Source organism: Aquarana catesbeiana, linkage group LG08 (genome assembly GCF_042186555.1).
Source record: "Aquarana catesbeiana isolate 2022-GZ linkage group LG08, ASM4218655v1, whole genome shotgun sequence".
Lineage (NCBI taxonomy): Eukaryota > Metazoa > Chordata > Amphibia > Anura > Ranidae > Aquarana > Aquarana catesbeiana.
The window spans coordinates 160,670,671-160,690,405 of record NC_133331.1 but is presented as its reverse complement, the minus strand read 5'-3'; the positions used below and the strand labels follow the sequence as shown (position 1 = coordinate 160,690,405).

General features: G+C 42.1%; 1 protein-coding gene across 30 annotated transcripts in view; it reads right to left on the bottom strand.

The window, feature by feature from the left end:
- Positions 1-19,735, bottom strand: part of CAMK2G (calcium/calmodulin dependent protein kinase II gamma) — a 409,422-nt gene that overhangs the window by 228,877 nt on the left and 160,810 nt on the right. For all 30 annotated transcript variants that reach the window (XM_073596628.1, XM_073596634.1, XM_073596638.1 and 27 more), the window contains exon 3: positions 3,933-3,992. In XM_073596628.1, the coding sequence (XP_073452729.1) occupies positions 3,933-3,992 (60 nt within the window). The remainder of the gene's footprint in view (positions 1-3,932; positions 3,993-19,735) is intronic.

Sequence of the window (19,735 nt, the reverse complement as noted above, 5' to 3'; positions counted from 1 at the left end):
GTTTTTAGCTGGACACAGAGCTGCTGAAAGGGTATGCGTATCTTTACTACCTCTGGAGGAGATTTTAAGGTATTACAATGTATCATATGGAAGAAAAGGCATAGGTGGACTTTGCAGTTCCTAAGCTTTTCTCTTACCTTATCCTCGTTGCAGGATACTGCTGAAAACAGCCAGATCCAAACTTCATCCATTACGGCGGGCAGCGTTAGTAAACCTTCAAAGACTGGGTCCCTATAATAGGGGTTACACTCCTTTGGACCTGTATAGCACCCCTTAGGAGCAACTTTTAGGTAATGTAGCATGACCAAAAAGAGAGTCCTGGTTCCTGGGTTCCAGCCCTCAAAAGAGAGGCTTACAGGCAAAACCTTGTCATTCTATGCGAGGCCCAGGTACCATCCTGTTGCCTCAGTGGCTAGGATGGATCCAGCTGTGGAGGTTATTTAAATCAAGCATGGATCCCTCCTGGAGCTCCTCAGAGCACATCTTCCAATCGTGACCAACACCTTAGACACTGGCGAAAAAACTGAGGTACTCCTGGGAGGAGGAGGGGTTATATAGGGGAGTGAACTTCCTGTATTGGGTATACCAGTGTCAACACCTGAAAGTGGCCCATAACCCATTAAGTTATTACTTAGGCTCTGTGTCCCAAGATGTGCTATAAAGAAAAATATTTGGCCACACTTCGTTATTTTAAATCACCTTTATCTGCAGGCACAGCTTGAATGAAAGTCTGTTTTCCTTGTTCAAATATGTTGAAAAAGTCAACAAGATCCGAGGGGTGTACTTCCATTTTTATATGACTGCAAATTACTCACTGCCCTACGCAAACCAATTACCCTTTCTGTGGTCAAATAAACCAAGTTTAGGATTCCTTCTTCCCATGTAACCAGCTACACATCATCTCTAAAGGGATTAAAAGCATTCTGAAAGGGTTGCCAATGCTTAGCACGATCATCACAGAACAGCATCTTGTTGTGTCTGTGCTTGCATGCCAAACTATCAGAATGAATGCCATTATAAAACATTTTGGCAGAAAAAAATTACTGCCCTGCAAACATAACCACCCTCATGGACAGCACTGGGAAATGGCATGCCAAAACAAGCATACCACATGCCTTCTGTCCATACCAGACTAGCCATATGTCATAGGCAAATATACAAACAGCTTTTTTTCAGTCTCTTGTGCTGTATTACTTGCTTTCCCTATTCAGTGTCAAGCCAGAGCTGCACAATGTTATTGAAGCTCTGCCTGCTCCTAAACAGAACAGCAGACATCTGCTATTAAACACAAAATCCAACTCTGTGTTTACAGCAATGCGCCACAAGCACAGTACTGTTTATATGTCTCCTTGTAATATCTACCAGTTACAACCTGCCTACTTTACATGGCTTGAGACAAGGTTAAAGTGGAAGTCCATGCTAAAACTAAAATCCCTGCATCTATAGCCACCAACATTCTAACACCAACCTAGCCCTGTAAAGATTAAAAAAAAACGAGTATACACACCTTTTCTGCAGAAAATCCGACCCGATCTCCAGCAGCGGAAGTTCTGCTGAGTACACGTCCGACAACGGCTGTGAAATAAATGAGGAGTGAGGTCACCCACTATGAGGCTTCCATTGTCGAACGTGTTCTCTGCACCCGCCTCCACAGCAAAGCCGCGGCTGATAGCTCAGTGTGGGATCAGAGCTTCCGCTGCTGGAGATCGGGTCGGATCGCCTGCAGAATAGGTATGTATACTGATTTTTTTCTCCTTACAGGGCCAGATAGGTTAGTGTTAGAATGTTGGTGGCTATAGAGGCAGAGATTTTAGTTTTAGCATGGACTTCCACTTTAAAATATAGTTTATGGAAGTGGTAATGTGCCACACCCCTTGTACAGCAAATCAATCAGATAATCATAGAGATCAAAGAATTGGGACTTTTGAGGCACAACAAATTTATGTTTAAAATATGTTTATTCATTTCATTAAAAAAATTGGACAAAGTTCCATAAAAACATTTTCATATTGCAATACATTGTTAGACATCGATCAACATTTAACAGTGGATTTCATCTTTGTCCATATCTGGTAATCATAGTAACATTTCTTCAGTTACTTCCTGGTTTCATGCATGCTTGAGCTAAAGGCAGATGGTTTCCAGGAAGTAAATACTACATGAATCATTTTGTCCTTACTCAAGATGACCATAGTAAAAAATGCTAGGGGGTTGTTTTTCAGAGTGATTTCTCAGCAAAATAAATCATGAAGACATGGATGGGGGTGTTTACTTTGGATATTAAAAATTAAACAGTGTTTTTTGTTTGTGGTGCTCAGACGCAGGGAAGGTCTGCTTTAAAAGTGCTTATTAGGAGGTGCACTGAAATGGAAATTTTGGTGTCAAAACCGAAAATTCAGGATGCACCTTTTAAAAACATTTGTATTATATTCAACTTTTGCATACTACTGAACGCTATATGTTTCTAAATAGCATGCAATCAATAAATGTTATATTGTATTTTATATTTCTAGTAGTTTTATGTACCCAAAGAGCAGAAAAGATCTCCAGCGGCAATTCTCACAAAATGAATATAGTAGCCATATCCATCCAGGAGAGACAGAGCCAGCTCTCCAAAGAAGCCCTGTATGCTGTTGACTCCTAACCACAGGGAATGTGCACGCCAACTACACAGAGAGTGACGTCACCTGGCGGCGCGGCCATTGCCACTCGGCATGGGCAACACAGGCATCCCCACTGCGCAGCCACGCCTCCACCCCAGCGTGACCCATGGCCATTATCAGCACTTTTTTTTTTTCTTTTGGCAAAAACACAATTTTTGGCTAATATGTTTCAGGCGCCGAAATTTCAGTACATCTCTAGTGCTTATAAATTTTGCAGACATTAATATAAACCATCATTTTACTTACTGAGGAATGTTCAGTTTACACTGGAGAAAAGGAGATGGTTATACATCACATCCCCAATACTTCAGTTCATCCAACCCTGTGCTGTGCAATCCTATACATTTAATTAAAAAGCTCTTTAGGTATTCAGAAATGAATTGGCTGCATACCAGGCTGGCAAATCAATAGAGGAGCTGATAGCTGGCAAATCAATAGAGATGATAGACCTCATTCAATTTATTACAAGATCACCTTTCTGTGTATCGGACGTCACACGCTTATTGTCAGCCAGATATTCTGCTCATCGTCCTGCTAAGATCATGCATGGTGCGCTGGCAAATCAGAGGCTACTAGGAGCAAAAGTGGGAAGAGACATTTTGCTCTTGAAGGCCAAGTTCACTTTTTTTTTTCCTTCTAAATTCCAGCTTCCCTATGTACCAATATAGCATTAATGTACTTCTATGCAAAAATAAAACAGCCTTCCATTTATTCAACACACACTTATCTCACTCTTCATGGCTGTTTAAAAACACTTCTCCATTACTTCTGCCTTACTTCCTGGACATACTTTAGGTCATGACACAAGAAGTAGTTGACCAGCTGAGGGTAGATGATGCAGGGTGTGTGCTAATGAGATCAGATGGTCAACTCCTTCCTGTGTCATGACCTAAAGTCTGTCCACAAAGTAAGGCAAAAGTAACGGAGCAGCGTCTTTGAACAGCCATAAATACAGGGAGGTAAGCGTTTGTCGAATAAATGGAAAGCCGTTTCATTTTTGCATAGAAGTACATTAATGCTATACCGGCACACAGGGGAGCTGGAATTTAGAAAAAAAAAAAAAAGAAGAAGAAGAGGTGAACAAAGCTGAACTTAGCTTTTAAGGACTCTGGACATTCTATACAAAATTTTTTTTTTTGTTTGTTTCATTATACACCTGTACACTTGGCTATCGAAAAAGTCTTCTTGTATTTTCCATTACATGAACACAATTAAAAAAAAAAAAAAAAAAACGATTGAAATAGAAATGTGGGAAATGACAACACTCACCAATATTAGGATGCTTCAGAAGGCGGCAAATCCGAGCCTCGCGTTCAAGCTTCTGGTGGTCTGCAAAAGAAAAAAAACGGTTTGAAGATATATAATATTTAAGAACTACTAATGAATTTTATAAAGTTACTGGAATAAAAATTAAACATAAATTAGAAAATGTAATTACAAGAAAAACAGTGGCTACACATGTTAAACTATGGCTTACATGCCAAAAAGATTAATCGGGACAAGACAGGCTTTAGAGAGACCTTTGGTAGAACTAGTGGGGCTTGTGAATTATATGCAGGACATATTTGGCAGCATCAACAAATCAGGTCCGACACACAAAGAAAGACCAATGAATATTGTATTTTAGAGCCAGTAATTTCAGCCTAGGAAACAGTGCCTGTAATGGTAATGAGTGAAATAAAAATAGAGGTCCTCAAAACAAAAAAAAAAACAAAAAAAAAAAAGTTATGTGCCAATTGTATCCCAGTAGAAGCCTTATCTGACTTTTGGAATTGTGCCAGCATACAGACAATTGATGCAGTAATGCTAAGCCACCAATCAGATTAGCTTTTCAACACTCAACAATCATAAAATGCTAAAAGCAGGTTATCTACCCTGCTACAGAGTAAGAACACACCATTCCTATCTGCACTGTGCACAAGTTATTTAGGGAGAAATCTTAATTTGCTAAAGTAGGCCCCTGACTTGACAGCTAAATACCCAGTTAAATGCATACTTGTGAACATTATTTCTTGACAAAATACCTGTAATGCTGTTCAGCCAATTCTGTGATTTACATAACTGTCATACTGTACAGATGAGAGGTTGACAACATTTTCACAATCCCAATTAAAGTAATATTGAAGACTTAGGTGTTTTTTTTTTTTTTTTTGCACAGAGCAGCCCAGATCCTTCCCCTCATGTATCTCGTCGGCGGTCCTGGCCCCTCCCTCCTGCCGAGTGCCCCCACAGCAAGCAGCTTCCTATGGGGACACCTGAGCCTAGTCGCTGCTCTGTGTGTCCATTCAGACATGGAGCCTCAGTTTGGCCCCGCCCCCTCTCTCACTGACTGACAGCAGCAGTAGCCAATGATACCCGCTGCTATCTCAGCCAATGAGGAGGGAGAGTCCTGAACAGCCAAGACTTGTGCAACATCGCTGGATCGAGATGAGGCTCAGCTAAGTGTTAGGGAGGGTGCGGCACATACAAGGTTTCTTTTATCTTAATGCATAGAATGCATTAAGATAAAAAACCTTCTGCCTTTAGAACCAGTTTAAGTAAGGAACACACAGGTGTCCCCTCCCTGCGTCCCAATGATAGAGCAGCAACCCACTTATAGGATCCCCTATGTTCCTGTAAGCAAGTTTACGGTGTTAAGGCCAGTGTTGACAAGCTTCTGTGTACTTCAAAATTGCTTCTTTCCCCATACAAGTCTATATTTGAGCTGCTTCCAGCTGATTTTGCATTCTTAAAAAAGGTCAACCACAACGAGTTCAGAATGATTTTAAATGCATCTCAAACTGATATTAAAAAGCACGCTGCATTTGCCCATTTAAAGTTATTGTAAACCCTCACATTGTAAAACAACCCATTCAGTTTAAAATAGAAAAGGGAAACATTTGTGTATAGATATAAGAAAATAAAATGTTTTCCCTTTTTACAAGTGATCACATTCTTTGTTCTCAGCTGAAAAAGAGCTGGGGGGGAGGAGAAACAGCAGAACACCGAAGTTCCTAGTAAAAGGCTGTGTGTGTGGGTGTGTGGGTGTGTGTGTGTGTGTGTGTGTGTGTGTGTGTGTGTGTGTGTGTGTGTGTGTGTGTGTGTGTGTGTGTGATATAAGGCCAAGTCTGATCATTGGAGAGCAGGGCAGGTTCCCAGCACAGCTAGACAACTGACCACAGTGTGTCCTCCTGCTTAGTGTGGTCAGTTTTTAATGGGAAAGCAGGAGGGACTGGCAGGAATACCAGGGATTTTACATATCGGAAGCAATACAAAGAGAACAGGATACTTTTTCATACAAGTACACGGTACAGCAGGCATATATCAGGAATATGAAATGTTGGGTTTACACAAGTTAAGCTGGTCATACACTGTAAGATGCATCTTGTTCAGTCTGCAACAGACTGTAAGATTTCTATTATTAACTAGTAAAATACATAACTGAACACCCAGCCTGAACTGCATTGAATAGAAAGACAGACATCAAATTTTCTATACAACACAAAAAATAAATAAGCAATTTTTCTCCATTACTTATCACAAAAAAGTAAAGCTTCGCCATGTATAAGTTTGGTTAACACAGAAAATTACTAGGCATAATGCTTCAAACCACGCAACTACAAGCTACAATTAATCACAAGGCAGCTCAGACAAAGAGGACAATGAACCTACTGCTGTTCAAACTGCGCCAACCAGAATAAAATGTGATTTGTCTGTGAAGTGTAGGATAAATACATTTATACCTAACAAAAGTCTTCATTAAAGTGTTACAAAGAAAATTACTGATCTGATAAAAGGTTACACTGAATCGACAGTTCTACAAGGAACCATGTTCAGCAAGTTACCTGTGTTTAGCTCCAGGGTACACTGGTTTTCATGTCGTTCATTTGGGTAATGATGCTAATCATTAACTTATGTAAACTGCAATGATACTTTCTAAGTGGAAATGGAGCATAACTAACTAGACGAGGGAGAGAAAACAAAGCTTATTATAAAAATAAAGGGGAGACTCGCATTTCTGCGATTTAGTCATCAGTAAAGCACTGAGAAGATAAACAGGCCGACTCTAAAATGGGTTAAAGGGAAATGGTCAGGAATGAAGTATGTGATCTTTCAATAATGAAGGTGCGCCTCACTCATCCTTATATCAATATTTAAAGGCCAACTTCACCTTTTATTAAAAAATTAAATAGGAAATGCACATCTTTTTTACAGGTAAAACTTTTATATCCAGCAGACTGTAAGGCACTGTGTACACACGATCAGCAGATCACAGGGGCAATGCCAGGATCCTGTAGATCTAGTATATTGTCTGCCCATATCTCAAAATCAAGGCAGCAGTGCAATCAATGGACCAACGAGAGTGTTCCGGCGCCCTCATACTTCATTGAGGACTACAAGCTGTGGCTGCTGTGGCTGACAGTACTTGTAGTTTATTAATTCACAGAACTCAGCTCACACACACAGACTACAGAAGAGACAGGGAGGGGGAGATGCAGAGACGCTGAGGAAAGAGCTGGATGACAGAGTCACGTAAACTAACCATGCTATCAGATCAAGCAGCCATGATAAACTTGGTCAGTTTACAGAGGGGAAGACAGGAACAGGCAAGATCAGACGGGTATTTTACAGCATAGAAAGGGACAATTGACATGGCAAAAGCACTGTGTTATATCTCGTGCCTTAAAAGGGACAAGCGCATTTTTTTTTTTTTTTTTGGGTTACAACCACTTTACATAATGATTGAACAGAAATAATCCTTTAGCAGGTACAACTGCACCCACATACTATATGTATTTTACCTGTAGTTTAAGTTGACTGACTGGTGTTCAGCTTAAGTCTCTCAAACGCAAATACTTGTCCCAGGTCAACTGAAATTCACCAATTACTGTCAGATCAGGAAACAATTTTATGGGCACTCCGTAACCTGTAGAGACCCCGGCCGACTAATGAGAAAGGAAAAAGCAGTCGGAAGGGTTAGATTTTATCAACCATCTAATTTGTTCAACTGATGCCTAGGATGATTGGCTGATGCATAAACATGGACACTTAAGTTGCTATAAGCATTCATGTTTATGTCATGGTCCTGCACTGTGCCAATACCTGTAAGAATACCCACAGAGGATTGCACGCTTGGACTCTAAATGCCTAATAAAGTCATCAAAGTAACTCGATAGAGCCAGAAGGGAGGTGAGATACCTACGATTATGTAAAGCCACAACTGTATTGCTGCTCCAGTGATAAGGTGCCTACTACAATACAGAAAAGTAATTTGTAAAAGTTGGGTAAGGTGTCCTAGCCACCCTCCGTTCTTCTGACCTCACAAGAGCCTATCAGCACATTTATATCAGCAGAGGTATATACCACTTGATCCTGTCTCCAGTGCATTACACATTGACGGCACCATCAGTGAGCAGATCTAGGATTAGGATAGAGTGGCCTTACTGCACCTGGCACATTGATGCAGAGTGAACAGCAAAGTGAGCCTGGGCAAAAGAACAGCTTCACAGGGCCTCCTGTAATTGTGATATCATTTAAAACTGTCTGGTCTTGAAATGTTTGAAGGAAAGGCTTGTCTGAGTCTAAAGTTCTAATGGCTGGGATTATATGTGTTTTTTCCTGGGACAAACCAACAATGCACCTAAGCATACAAACTTATAATATGCAATATTGCAACATTAGAAGCATGGGGTAGCCCAAGCTTCTCGAGGCAGGGTAACAGGATTGAGGATTTTTATACGCATATTATACCCTTCATTGATACAGAGTCCCCCAAATTCAGGAGTTTATAACTGTATCAACACAGAGCAGCTTTGTAGCAATGCACAAATTTAGCCTTTCTCCAGGTAGATCAATTCTAAGAGAATCAACAGAAGCAAATAATTAAATAAGAGATACCAGAAACTTGACCTTTTTGTGTCTTTGACACTCAGAAAGTGCAGGCCATCAGATGAAAAATAAAGGGGACGTTGTCTCATACAGTAAACGTAAATGGAGCTGCATGGAATATCCAAGGTCAGGACAGAGGGTTAACACCATTTGGTCGTCATAGCAACCAAACAGGCCAACCCATTCTGGGCATAGCAACACACCAGCCTGAGCCTAAAGGTTGTCCAAGCCCTTCCAGAGCAGAGCATGAAGCAGCATTCTAGAGTCATGTAACGCTGGTGTCATGTCTCAGTCTCATGTCCGGAGAGCTTCCAAGTGTGCTGCCATGGCAGATTCCTCACGTAATAGATATACTATTCCACGCTTCTTACCAATAATTATGTTGGGAGAGTGGCAACACTAACTCATTAGATGGAGTTCATTTAAACAGGAGCATTGATAGGTTCTGCTAATTGCACCTTTCGAAAAGCAATGTATCCATGACAAAAATGTTTTTCAACCGGCAATACATGTAACCCTAGGAGTACTTCTGTTGGTCAACTGGAATGGAACAGAACAGGACTTCAAGCCTCCTTAGGCCGGATTCACGCCGCTGTGCTGCAGTTTTGGTGCAGCAAAATTGTTTCCGCGTTCTAGAGGTCTATTAGACCATGCGTTTCCTGAAAGTGCATCACAGATGCAGCATGGCAGACTCTCCCAAAAACGCATTATGAAAACAGTCATAAATCATGCTCTATCCAAACCAGAGTGCACCGATGTGAACCCAGAGTTGTCCCTGCCAGGAGAAAACACAGTGATTATTGCTAGCAGCTATAGCCGCTGGCAATAAATCGCATAAATAATCCGGCAGGCTAGTTGAACCCAAGTTGATCAATCAACTTGGGTACAATAAGCCTGCCCATACATGGATCCAATCTCGGACAATTTGAACAGTCTACAGCCAGCTGTAAGGCTAGACATGTAAAAAAAGACCAGCTGAATTGTAAAAACATGACAAATAAATGTACATTTACAAAATACATTTTTAATTTATTTTTTTCAGTTGTAATGCTATATAGTATCTATATAAAAATAAAAAATAAAAAATAACACGTTTCATCCCCCTGGAAGTTTTCACATAACATTGAAATACTGTGGATTTAGTTTCATTTCACGTTTATTGATAAACAGACCCTTCCGTGCCAAAGTGAAAAAAGATATTTTCAGATCTCCTCTCAGTGGAAGGCAACCCTCAATGAAGCACAGTGGCACTGATGTGATGTGAAGGCACTCTGGTAAACGTTTGCTGTATATATTGCTCTGCAGACAAAGATTTAAAAGCTAAAGCCTTATTATTAATGTAAAACCTTTGGTGTGTGCACATTGGTACTGATGTCACTGATGAACCCACAGCTATTTGCTGTGTCCAACATTTACAAATGAACTTCGCTTGTATAACTGTGTGTGTAATCCATGGACACCAATAGGTCATATTTAAAAATAAATGTAGCTAATGCATGGCAAATGTGCAGAATATGCAGAATTAGCAGTGGCCTAGTAACAGCAGATGCGTGCATACCCTGAAAGCTGCATTGCTCAAACCTGTCCTCTAATCTTGCCATAAGTGTAGGTTTGTGACCTCACATATATATTAATGGGAAATGAATGACTCTTCAATTTTATTTAGTGATCGGCGTGGATAGCCTCAAAGCACAGCTGGTGGTAGGGCCTGAGGATAGGTATGACTCATAACATCTATGTAGCAAGGTCCCAGGCCTCCTTCAGTCTATGAGAACCTCCAGAGCCAAGAGCTGCTCACATCCTTCCATATAGAGTGGGTTGTAAGGCATAGTAGGTGTAGTGTAAAGTAGATTCATGGGCACCAGACACTTCTTGAATGCAAAGAGATTTTATTTCTCTTGAACAGAACTTTGGGAGAGAGGGTTAGGGCTAGGACACCCTTAGGCAGTTGCAATGTTAATTTGGCAGACTCCGACTTCTACAGGTAGACAGCCATGCAGGGAAAGGCATCCAGCAAGACGCCACATCTGCATGTGTAGAAATGCTGTCTCCTATGGCAACAGTCTTTAACAGTTTCTAACACAAGGTGTAACAGTTCCTTCACTTCCACTACAATCACTTCTTGTAGTTCTTCAACCCACTGAGCTCCCAGTCTCTCTCACTAGACTAGATGATTCACTGCCATTGAATCCCTTGAGCTCCTGGGTCCCTGGCTTGATACTCGACTGAAGTTTCCCGATTCGTCAGTCTCCAGTTGGTGAGAATTCTGCTCCGGTACTTGCTTCAGCTACTCACTGTGGTCCCTGGTAGTAGGGTTGATTGGTCCCTTAGTGGCAACAGCTTCTCCGCCCTCAAACAGCCTAGTAGCCAGATGTGCCTGGGATAGGTCCAAACTCCAGCCTGGAAGCAAGGGCAGCACAACACACGGCCACCAGACAGCCATCCAGGTGGCACAAAACATTGATTACCTGACTTCACCCAAAAAATACAAGATCTCCCAGCAGGCCAAGGGATTTAAGAAAACCCCTGCCCATTGGCTGAGATACCCCATATACTCATAATCTAACCTTGCATTGCCCTCGTCTTATAAAATGCCACCAAGTGCCCGGCCACCCAGCGGCAAAACAGAAAAGTGTTGCTGTCCCCTCAAAATAACTCAACACACAGCCATTAATGTCTACATTAACAACAAAAGGGAGTACACCTCTAAGTGAAAATGTCCAAATTGGGCACAAAGTGTCAAAATTGTGTGTGGCCACCATTATTTTCCAGCACTGCCTTAACCCCCTTGGGCATGGAGTTCACCAGAGCTTCACAGGTTGCCACTGACGACATCACAGAGCTGGTGGATGTTAGAGACCTTGCGCTCCTCCACCTTCCGTTTGAGGATGCCCCACAGATGCTCAATAGGGTTTGGGTCTGGAGACATGCTTGGCCAGTGCATCACCTTTACCCTCAGCTTCTTTAGCAAGGCAGTCTTGGAGGTGTGTTTGGAGTAGTTATGTTGGAATACTGCCCTGCGGCCCAGTCTCCGAAAGGAGGGAATGATGCTGTGCTTCAGTACGTCATAGTACATGTTGGCATTCATGGTTCCCGCAATGAACTGTAGCTCCCCAGTGCCGACAGCACTCATGAAGCCCAGACCATGACACTCCCCACCACCATACTTGACTGTAGGCAAGACACACTTATCTTTGTACTCCTCACCTGTTTGCAGCAACACACGCTTGACACCATCTGAACCAAATAAAGTTTATCTTCGTCTAATCAGACCACAGGACATGGTTCCAGTAATCCATGTCCTTAGTCTGCTTGTCTTCAGCAAACTGTTTGTGGGCTTTCTTGTGCATCATCTTTAGAAGAGGCTTGCTTCTGGGATGAGAGCCATGCAGACCAATTTGATGCAGTGTGCGGCGTATGGTCTGAGCACTGACACGCTGAACCCCCACCCCTTCAACCTCTGCACCAATGCTGGCAGCACTCATACGTCTATTCCCAAAGACAACCTTTGGCTATGATGCTGAGCACATGCACTCAACCTCTTTGGCCATGACGAGGCCTGTTCTGAGTGGAACCTGTCCTGTTAAACTGATGTTTGTTCTTGGCCACCATGCTGCAGCTCAGTTTCAGGTTCTTGCCAATCTTCTTATAGCCTAGGCCATCTGTATGCAGAGCAACCATTCTTTTTTTCAGATCCTCAGAGTGTTCTTTGCCATGAGGTGCCATGTTGAGCTTCCATTGACCAGTATGAGAAAGTGAGAGTGATAACACCAAATTTAACACACCTGCTCCCCATTCACACCTGAGACCTTGTAACACTAACGAGTCACATGACACCGGTGAGGGAAAATGGCTAATTGGGCCCAATTTGGACATTTTCACTTAGGGGTGTACTCACATTTGTTGCCAGTGGTTTGGACATTAATGGCTGTGTGGAGTTATTTTGAGGGGACAGCAAATTTACACTGTTATACAAGCTGTACACTCACTACATTACATTGTAGCAAAGTGTCATTTCTTCAGTGTTGTCACATGAAAAGATAATTAAATATTTACAAAAAAGTGAGGGGTGTACTCACTTTTATGAGATACTGTATATACTGTAGATAAAAATGCTTTTTTTTTAATTTTTTAAGCTATGTGGCTGCAGTAGAATTTTAGTTTAGATTTTAGCATTATGGTAACTAAATTGTCTGGATGACATCACAAAACTGTGTTTTAGTTGCCAAAATTGCAAAGCAACATCTGTAAGATGCTGTATGGAAGCCTGCCCTGCACATTGGGATTTGGATATATCTTTCCAGGTAACTAGTTGCTCTTTACCATATTTCAGAAGCCAGTAGAATCTTCAAAAACATGTGATAATAATTAATTTTAGCTTGTAATCTAACACTGCTGTAAATGTTTAAATTTAGTGAAATTTATAGACAAAAGTGTAGAGGGATATACCTTCCAGGCCAGCTGGTCGGTATGCTCTAGTATCAAGAGCCCTAGAGCCCAAAATGTGGTCTGCGGGCTGTATTCAGCCAGCCAAACCCCTGTGTGCGACCTTGCTGGGTGTTGAGCCGGCCATAGGACAGTTTGAATCTCGACCGGTTAGCCAGGGACCAGCTAGAATTTAAACCATGCATGGGCAGGCTGAATGTACCCAAGTTGATCGATAAACCTGGGTACAACCAGCCTGTAGGATTTTACATGCTATTATTAACAGCTATTATAGCCACTAGCGGTAATCACTGTATTCCCCTGGCGGGGACGGCTCCCAGCCGCCAGGAGAACACAATGGCAATGTGGGAGGGATTCCTCATCAAAACCGAGTGCATTGATGGGGGGGGGGGGGAATCAAGTGATTTTCTTTCCTGCAACCATGGTTGCAGGAAAGAAAATGGCTTGATCTATGGCAAGCTTTGGGCACCAGGTAAACAATGGCTCCTAATGTGCTTGCCACATCCTAGCACCAAAGCAGTTTGCTGATCCTTATCTGCACACTGGCTCTTGAGGTAAACAATAATTTCCGATGTGCTGGCTACAGTTCATCACCAATGCAGTTAATATGTAAACAAAGGCAGCCAGTATCCAGGCTGCTGACCCTTAAGGCCCATACAAGGGACAAACACAAATTTTTTTTCTCATACGATTTTTGTTTAATTCGTACAGTTTTCATCTGAAAACACAATACAAATGCATTACTTCCGAATTTTTAGTCTGTCGTACGAGAATTTTCATACTTTACCTGCACACTGGCTCCTAATATGCTGACCACATTCCAATGGATTTGGTATAAGTAGCAGAGCGCCTGACAATCCAAACGCCCAACTTTCAGCTGTGGGGGAAATTGGCATCCTGTACTACCCCGGCCAAATGGACTATCAGGAGGTGATCTGCCTGTGTATAGTAATGCAGTCTGTCACTCCTAGGAGCCAGAGGAGCAGAACTTTAACAGTGTGGGATGTCATTCAGAATTAACAGCAGTGCAATGCCAGCACATCGCTGCATGCACTACTGTGCCTTGTGATAACGTACAGTACAATATATGTGTTGAACCATGCATTAACACAACATAGCTTTATATTAAAAAAAAAAAAAAATGTATCATGTGACTTTCTAGACGTGTCACGGGGTCGACTTGAGGCCTGCTACACATTTACAAAGTTATCCACAATGGGTAAAGGAAATAGCCATCAACCGAAAAAGACCTACTATTTAAAACTAAATGTAAATGCTGTAACCACAGAAAAGGCAAGATGAGAAAGGTTTGCTCCAAATTCCCTTAATTAGAAAAACTAGTGGTAAGGTTCTCTAACCCCTTCTGGGCATGAAATGCACCTACAAACGGGAAATATAAACCAATAACATCGCATGTGACAAATCACACCCAGTCAGGTGTCTGGGCTTCATGCTTGGAAACGTCTGCCTGAGAAATGTTAGCACTTCTGACCTCATGCATCAACAAGCCTGAAACTAGAACTGTTGGTGCTGTTCCAATTTACGGACCGTATTAAGACCAGTACTGAAAAGGTGGATCCAAAGCAACCAATCAGATAGCAAATTTCACTGCAAAAATTACAGTTGGGATGAAAGTTTAAATCTCATGAACTCTTACAAATAACTTTTAAATCGATCAACAACGTCATATATATCTATATCTTTCTCTACCTATAGATCTATAGCTTATCCATTAGTCCTCAACTATACAACAGTAGATAGAGATAAATGCATAGTTAACAAATATGTCTTATCAGCACTGAAACCAATCACTCAATATCAATTCGTTAACAGCTTGAAGAGTAACCTTTTTTTGTTAATCTCCTCTATAGGTATGAACTAAAGCTGGCTATACATGGATTGAAATTCGGTGGGTTCAGCAGTGATTACATTAATGGGCAGGCTGATTGTAGCCAAGTTGATCCATCAATCAGCGTGGGTACAACCAGCCTGTCAGATTTTTTTTACAAGTGATTACTGCTGGTGGCTATAGCTGCTATCAGTAATCATTTTGTTCTGCCAGCAGGGAACATGATAGTGCTGCAGTAGGCATCCCCCATCAGCACTGACTGACAAGTAACCAAATATACCTGTGCTCAAATCCCAATAGCTTGTACATGTATATAATCCATCAGGTGCTAAAGGGGTGTGACCACATATTAACACTACAACTGAACTAAAAATTCCTGTATTTCCTTGCAAAGCTTTTGGAATTTCTAGTGTTACCATGTGGTCACAACCCTTTAGCACCTGATAGATTATATACATGTACAAGCCATTGGGATATGAGCACAGGTATATCTAGAAAATATCTCTTTTCTGTTGCAATGCAGGTCATTGGACCAGACCTGAACATAATAGCTCTCCCCCACCTTCTGTCTGCTCGCACCATATTGGCATTGTGTCCACCGTAGCATTTGCATTGGCAGAGCAGAGTAGGACTGGCTATAAGAAGCATTACTTTACATGGTTACATAGTTAGTAAGGTTGAATAAAGACACCAGTCCATCGAGTTCAACCTGAACAAGTGTGGGTGCGTGTCTACAACTATCCCTGTTTTTATCTAAGGTACCCAAATAGCGCTGTGTCAATTTTTACGCAGAGCTCCACACATATATCGCACACTCACATCGATCCCTACCCTCAAGGAGCCCACAATCCAAAGTCCCTAACATTCATATACTAGGGCCAATTTTGGACAGAAGCCAATTAACCTACCAGCATATCTTTGGAGTGTGAGAGGAAGCCGGAATACCCAGAGGAAACCCACGCAGGCACAGGGAGAACATGCAAACTCCAGGCAGGTAGTGTCGTGGTTGGGATTTGAACCAGTGACCCTTCTTACTGCTAGGCGAGAGTGCTACTCACTACACCCCACTGTGCTGCCCACTTTGACACAGTTGGCCAGCTTAAACATGTATTGCAATATGTGTGAACTAAAAATCCCTGTTTTTCATTGCAGAGTTTGCTAGAAAGGTAATATAGCAATGTGCAGAGGGTCCATCCAGAATTTGTAGTGTTAACATGTGGTCACACCACTTTAGCACCTAATAGATTATATACATGTACAAGCTATTAGGATTTGAGCACAGGTATATCTTGTTTTTGTTGCAATGCAAGTCAGTGACCAGATCTGAACCCACTTGCCCCATGTTGGCATTGTGTCCATCATTTGCATTGGCAGAGTAGAGTAGGACTAGCCATTAGAGAGATTACTTGGACGCAATTGGCCAGCTTAAAGTGGGAGTAAACTCCCTTGTATGATTTTTACCTATAGGTAAGCTTATAATAAAAGCTTACCAATAGGAACAGTAAATATCTCCTAAACGTGAAACGTTTAGGACAGCGGCCCCTAACCTTTTCGGTTCCAGAGATTTTTGTCATTGGGGGGGGTCATGGTGTCTTTATGTTGGTGACGACGGGTTCTGGGTGATATTGTTGCCACTCACTGATAGGGTTTTAACAGGAATTTCTGTGCAGTCAAACCTCTTTGCTAATGATCTATATTTACAGATCATCAGCAGAGAGGTTTGACTGCACAGTGACTTCTATGGAAACGCCATCAGTAAGTGGATTACTGCACAGAGCACCTCAAATCACCAGGCTCCTGCATCCATGTGTTTGTAGTGTTTTTGCGGGGTGTCAGAATGAGAGCAGCCGCCATTTATTGACATGCGGCAGAGCGTCACTCGCCTGCCAATCACCCCCTGCTGTGTGGCAATTGAATATAAGCTCTTCATCGTAGCTGCACTGAGTGGATGGTGTGGAGTGACCTGACTGCATGGCCCATTAAGACCTCCATGCAGCTACTGTATCGTCAGAACTGCACTAGAGGTCCGGGGGAGGCACTAGTGATTTGGCCTCTGCCGCCATTTTGGCTAAGACGGGCTCTCATGGACGGGAAGAAACTAGAAAGTTTTTTGATCTGCCTTGTGTCTTGCCAACCGCCTGCCCCGCGGCCCAGCCCCCAACAGGTCACGGACAGGCTTCAAGCCACGGCCAGGGGGTTGGGGACCCCTGGTTTAGGGGATATTTACTTTAGATGGAGCCGATGACGTCATCAGCACATGCACTCTGAAGGAACGACATACCTGTGCCTTCCCTTCAGAGCCGTGCTGTAAACAGTGACTCCCGCGTGTTATGTCATATTGCCAAAGCCCACGAACCCAGAAAGAAGACAGAGTGAAGGTGGAAGTGCCTTCAGCGGTGACAGCGTGCTGCTGAAGGGCTTTGTTACAGGTAAATCGGTCATAATGTGTTAGTATGCGATGCATACTAGCACATTATGACAAACTTCCCGGGTCCCAATTATTCTTTTTATGCGGTTTGCTACCACTTTAAACATGTACTGCAATATGTGTTTACTAAAAATCCCTGTTTTCCATTGCTAAGTTTGCTAAAAAGAGTATATAGCAGCGTGCAGAGGGTTCATCCAGAATTTGTAGCATCATAAGGATAACCGGAAGTGAAGCCTTGCGGCTTCACAGTCAGTTTCTCAATGCACAAGCTGCACTGTGCTTTGTGAATGGTCCCGCAGTCTTCTGGGACCTGTGGTGTGTTTCAGAAGGCTGTGGGGGGTGGGGGCAAACTTTCGCTCAGATTGCTGCTGTGATTTCACCGGAAGTGGGAGCAGGTACCCGTCAAAACCAGGCACCCGCGCCCCCCAGCCCCCCAAAAAGTGCCAATAATTAAAGGGGGGGATGCAAAGAAGTGGAACTTCCCCTTTTGGGTGAAGTTCCGCTTTAATTTTACATTTCACTTGATAATTAAAGGGCCATTCCACCTAAAACTAATTATTCTACACTTCTCCAACTGGTAAACACAGGAAGCAAGGCAATGTACGACACAGTCACTACATAGTAAAATACAGGCTTTGACAAATGGATACTAAGGTCTTAAAGGGATTATTGGTAAAAGGAGAAGTGAAGTAGCGGCTCAGTTTCAAGGGCTGTAGTCTGCATAATACAAGGCAAGAATGTGAGACCAGCTCTCATGGTACAAATAGCTTGGAAAAATTATCCAGTCCTTTGGGACACAAGGTGAGATCTCTGTACATACTATTACCTACCCAAAACCATCCAGATAGCATTAGGAAAATGGCTTTTTAATTCTCCTTAAAGTGGTTGGTTATGTTCCCTATTACTCTACTCTGCCTCCGGCTTAACAGGCACTTAGCACAGTCCTAAATAATTAATATTTCACCACTTCTGACCAGGCAAGCATTGTAGTCAGATTAGTGCTTGCTGCCTGTGAATGTTTTGTTTCAGAAATCAAATACATGAAATTAAATGTATCTCTATCACAGGGGCAGCACAGTCCTACCAGTGTCATTATGTAACAAGTCCACCGATTTAGCAGCCAGAGAGGACACAAAGCACGGTTTATTACAAAAACCTATAGCTGCCACGTTAATAGCCTGGGACAAAATAAACAAAAGCAGCAGGTAGGGAATATATATATATATATATATATATATATATATATATATATATATATATATATATATATATATATATATATATAATAAGACATTCCATAGACATTACACCATAATCGGAGATGCAAACAAATGGGGGGAGGAAAATCTGTGGGACTTTAAATAAGACATATATATATATATATATATATATATATATATATATATATATATATATATATATACATATACATATACACACACACACACACACATATACACACACAGTATATCACAAAAGTGAGTACACCCCTCACATTTTTATTTTTGTAAATATTTTATCTTTGTGCGTGACAACACTGAAGAAATTACACTTTGCTACAATGAAAAGTAGTGAGCGTACAGCTTGTATAACAGTGTAAATTTACTGTTCCCTCAAAATAACAACACAGCCATTAATGTCTAAACCGCTAGCAAAAAAAAGTGAGTACACCCCTAAGTGAAAATGTCCAACTTGTGCCCAATTAGCCATTTTCCCTCTCTGGTGTCATGTGACTCATTAGTGTTACAAGGTCTCAGGTGTGAATGGGGAGCAGGTGTGTTAAATTGGTGTTATCGCTCTCACTCTCTCATATTGGTCACTGGAAGTTCAGCATGGTACCTCATGGCAAAGAACTCTCTGAGGATCAGAAAAAAAAAAGAATTGTTGCTCTACATAAAGGCCATGGCCTAGACTATAAAAAGATTGGTAAGACCCTGAAACTGAGCTGCAGCACAGTGACCAAGACCATATATTGGTTTAACAGGACAAGTTCCACTCAGAACAGGCCTCGCCATGGTCGACCAAAGAAGTTGAGTGCACATGCTCAGCGTCATATACAGAGGTTGTCTTTGGGAAATAGACATATGAGTGCTGCCAGAAATGCTGCAGAGGTTGAAGGGGTGGGGAGTCAGCCTGTCAGTGCTTAGACTGTATGTACGCTGCACACTGCATCAAATTGGTCTGCATCGCTGTCGTCCCAGAAGGAAGCCTCTTCTAAAGATGATGCCCAAGAAAGCCCGCAAACATTGTTCTGAGGACAAGCAGACTAAGGACAAGGATTACTGGAACCATGTCCTGTGGTCTGATGAGATAAACTTATTTGGTTCAGATGGTGTCAAGCGTGTGTGGTGGCAACCAGGTGGGAAGTACAAAGGCAAGTGTGTCTTTCCTACAGTCAAGCATGCTGGTGGGAGTTTCATGGTCTTGGGCTGCATTAGTGCTGCCGGCACTGGGGAGCTACAGTTCATTGAGGGAACCATG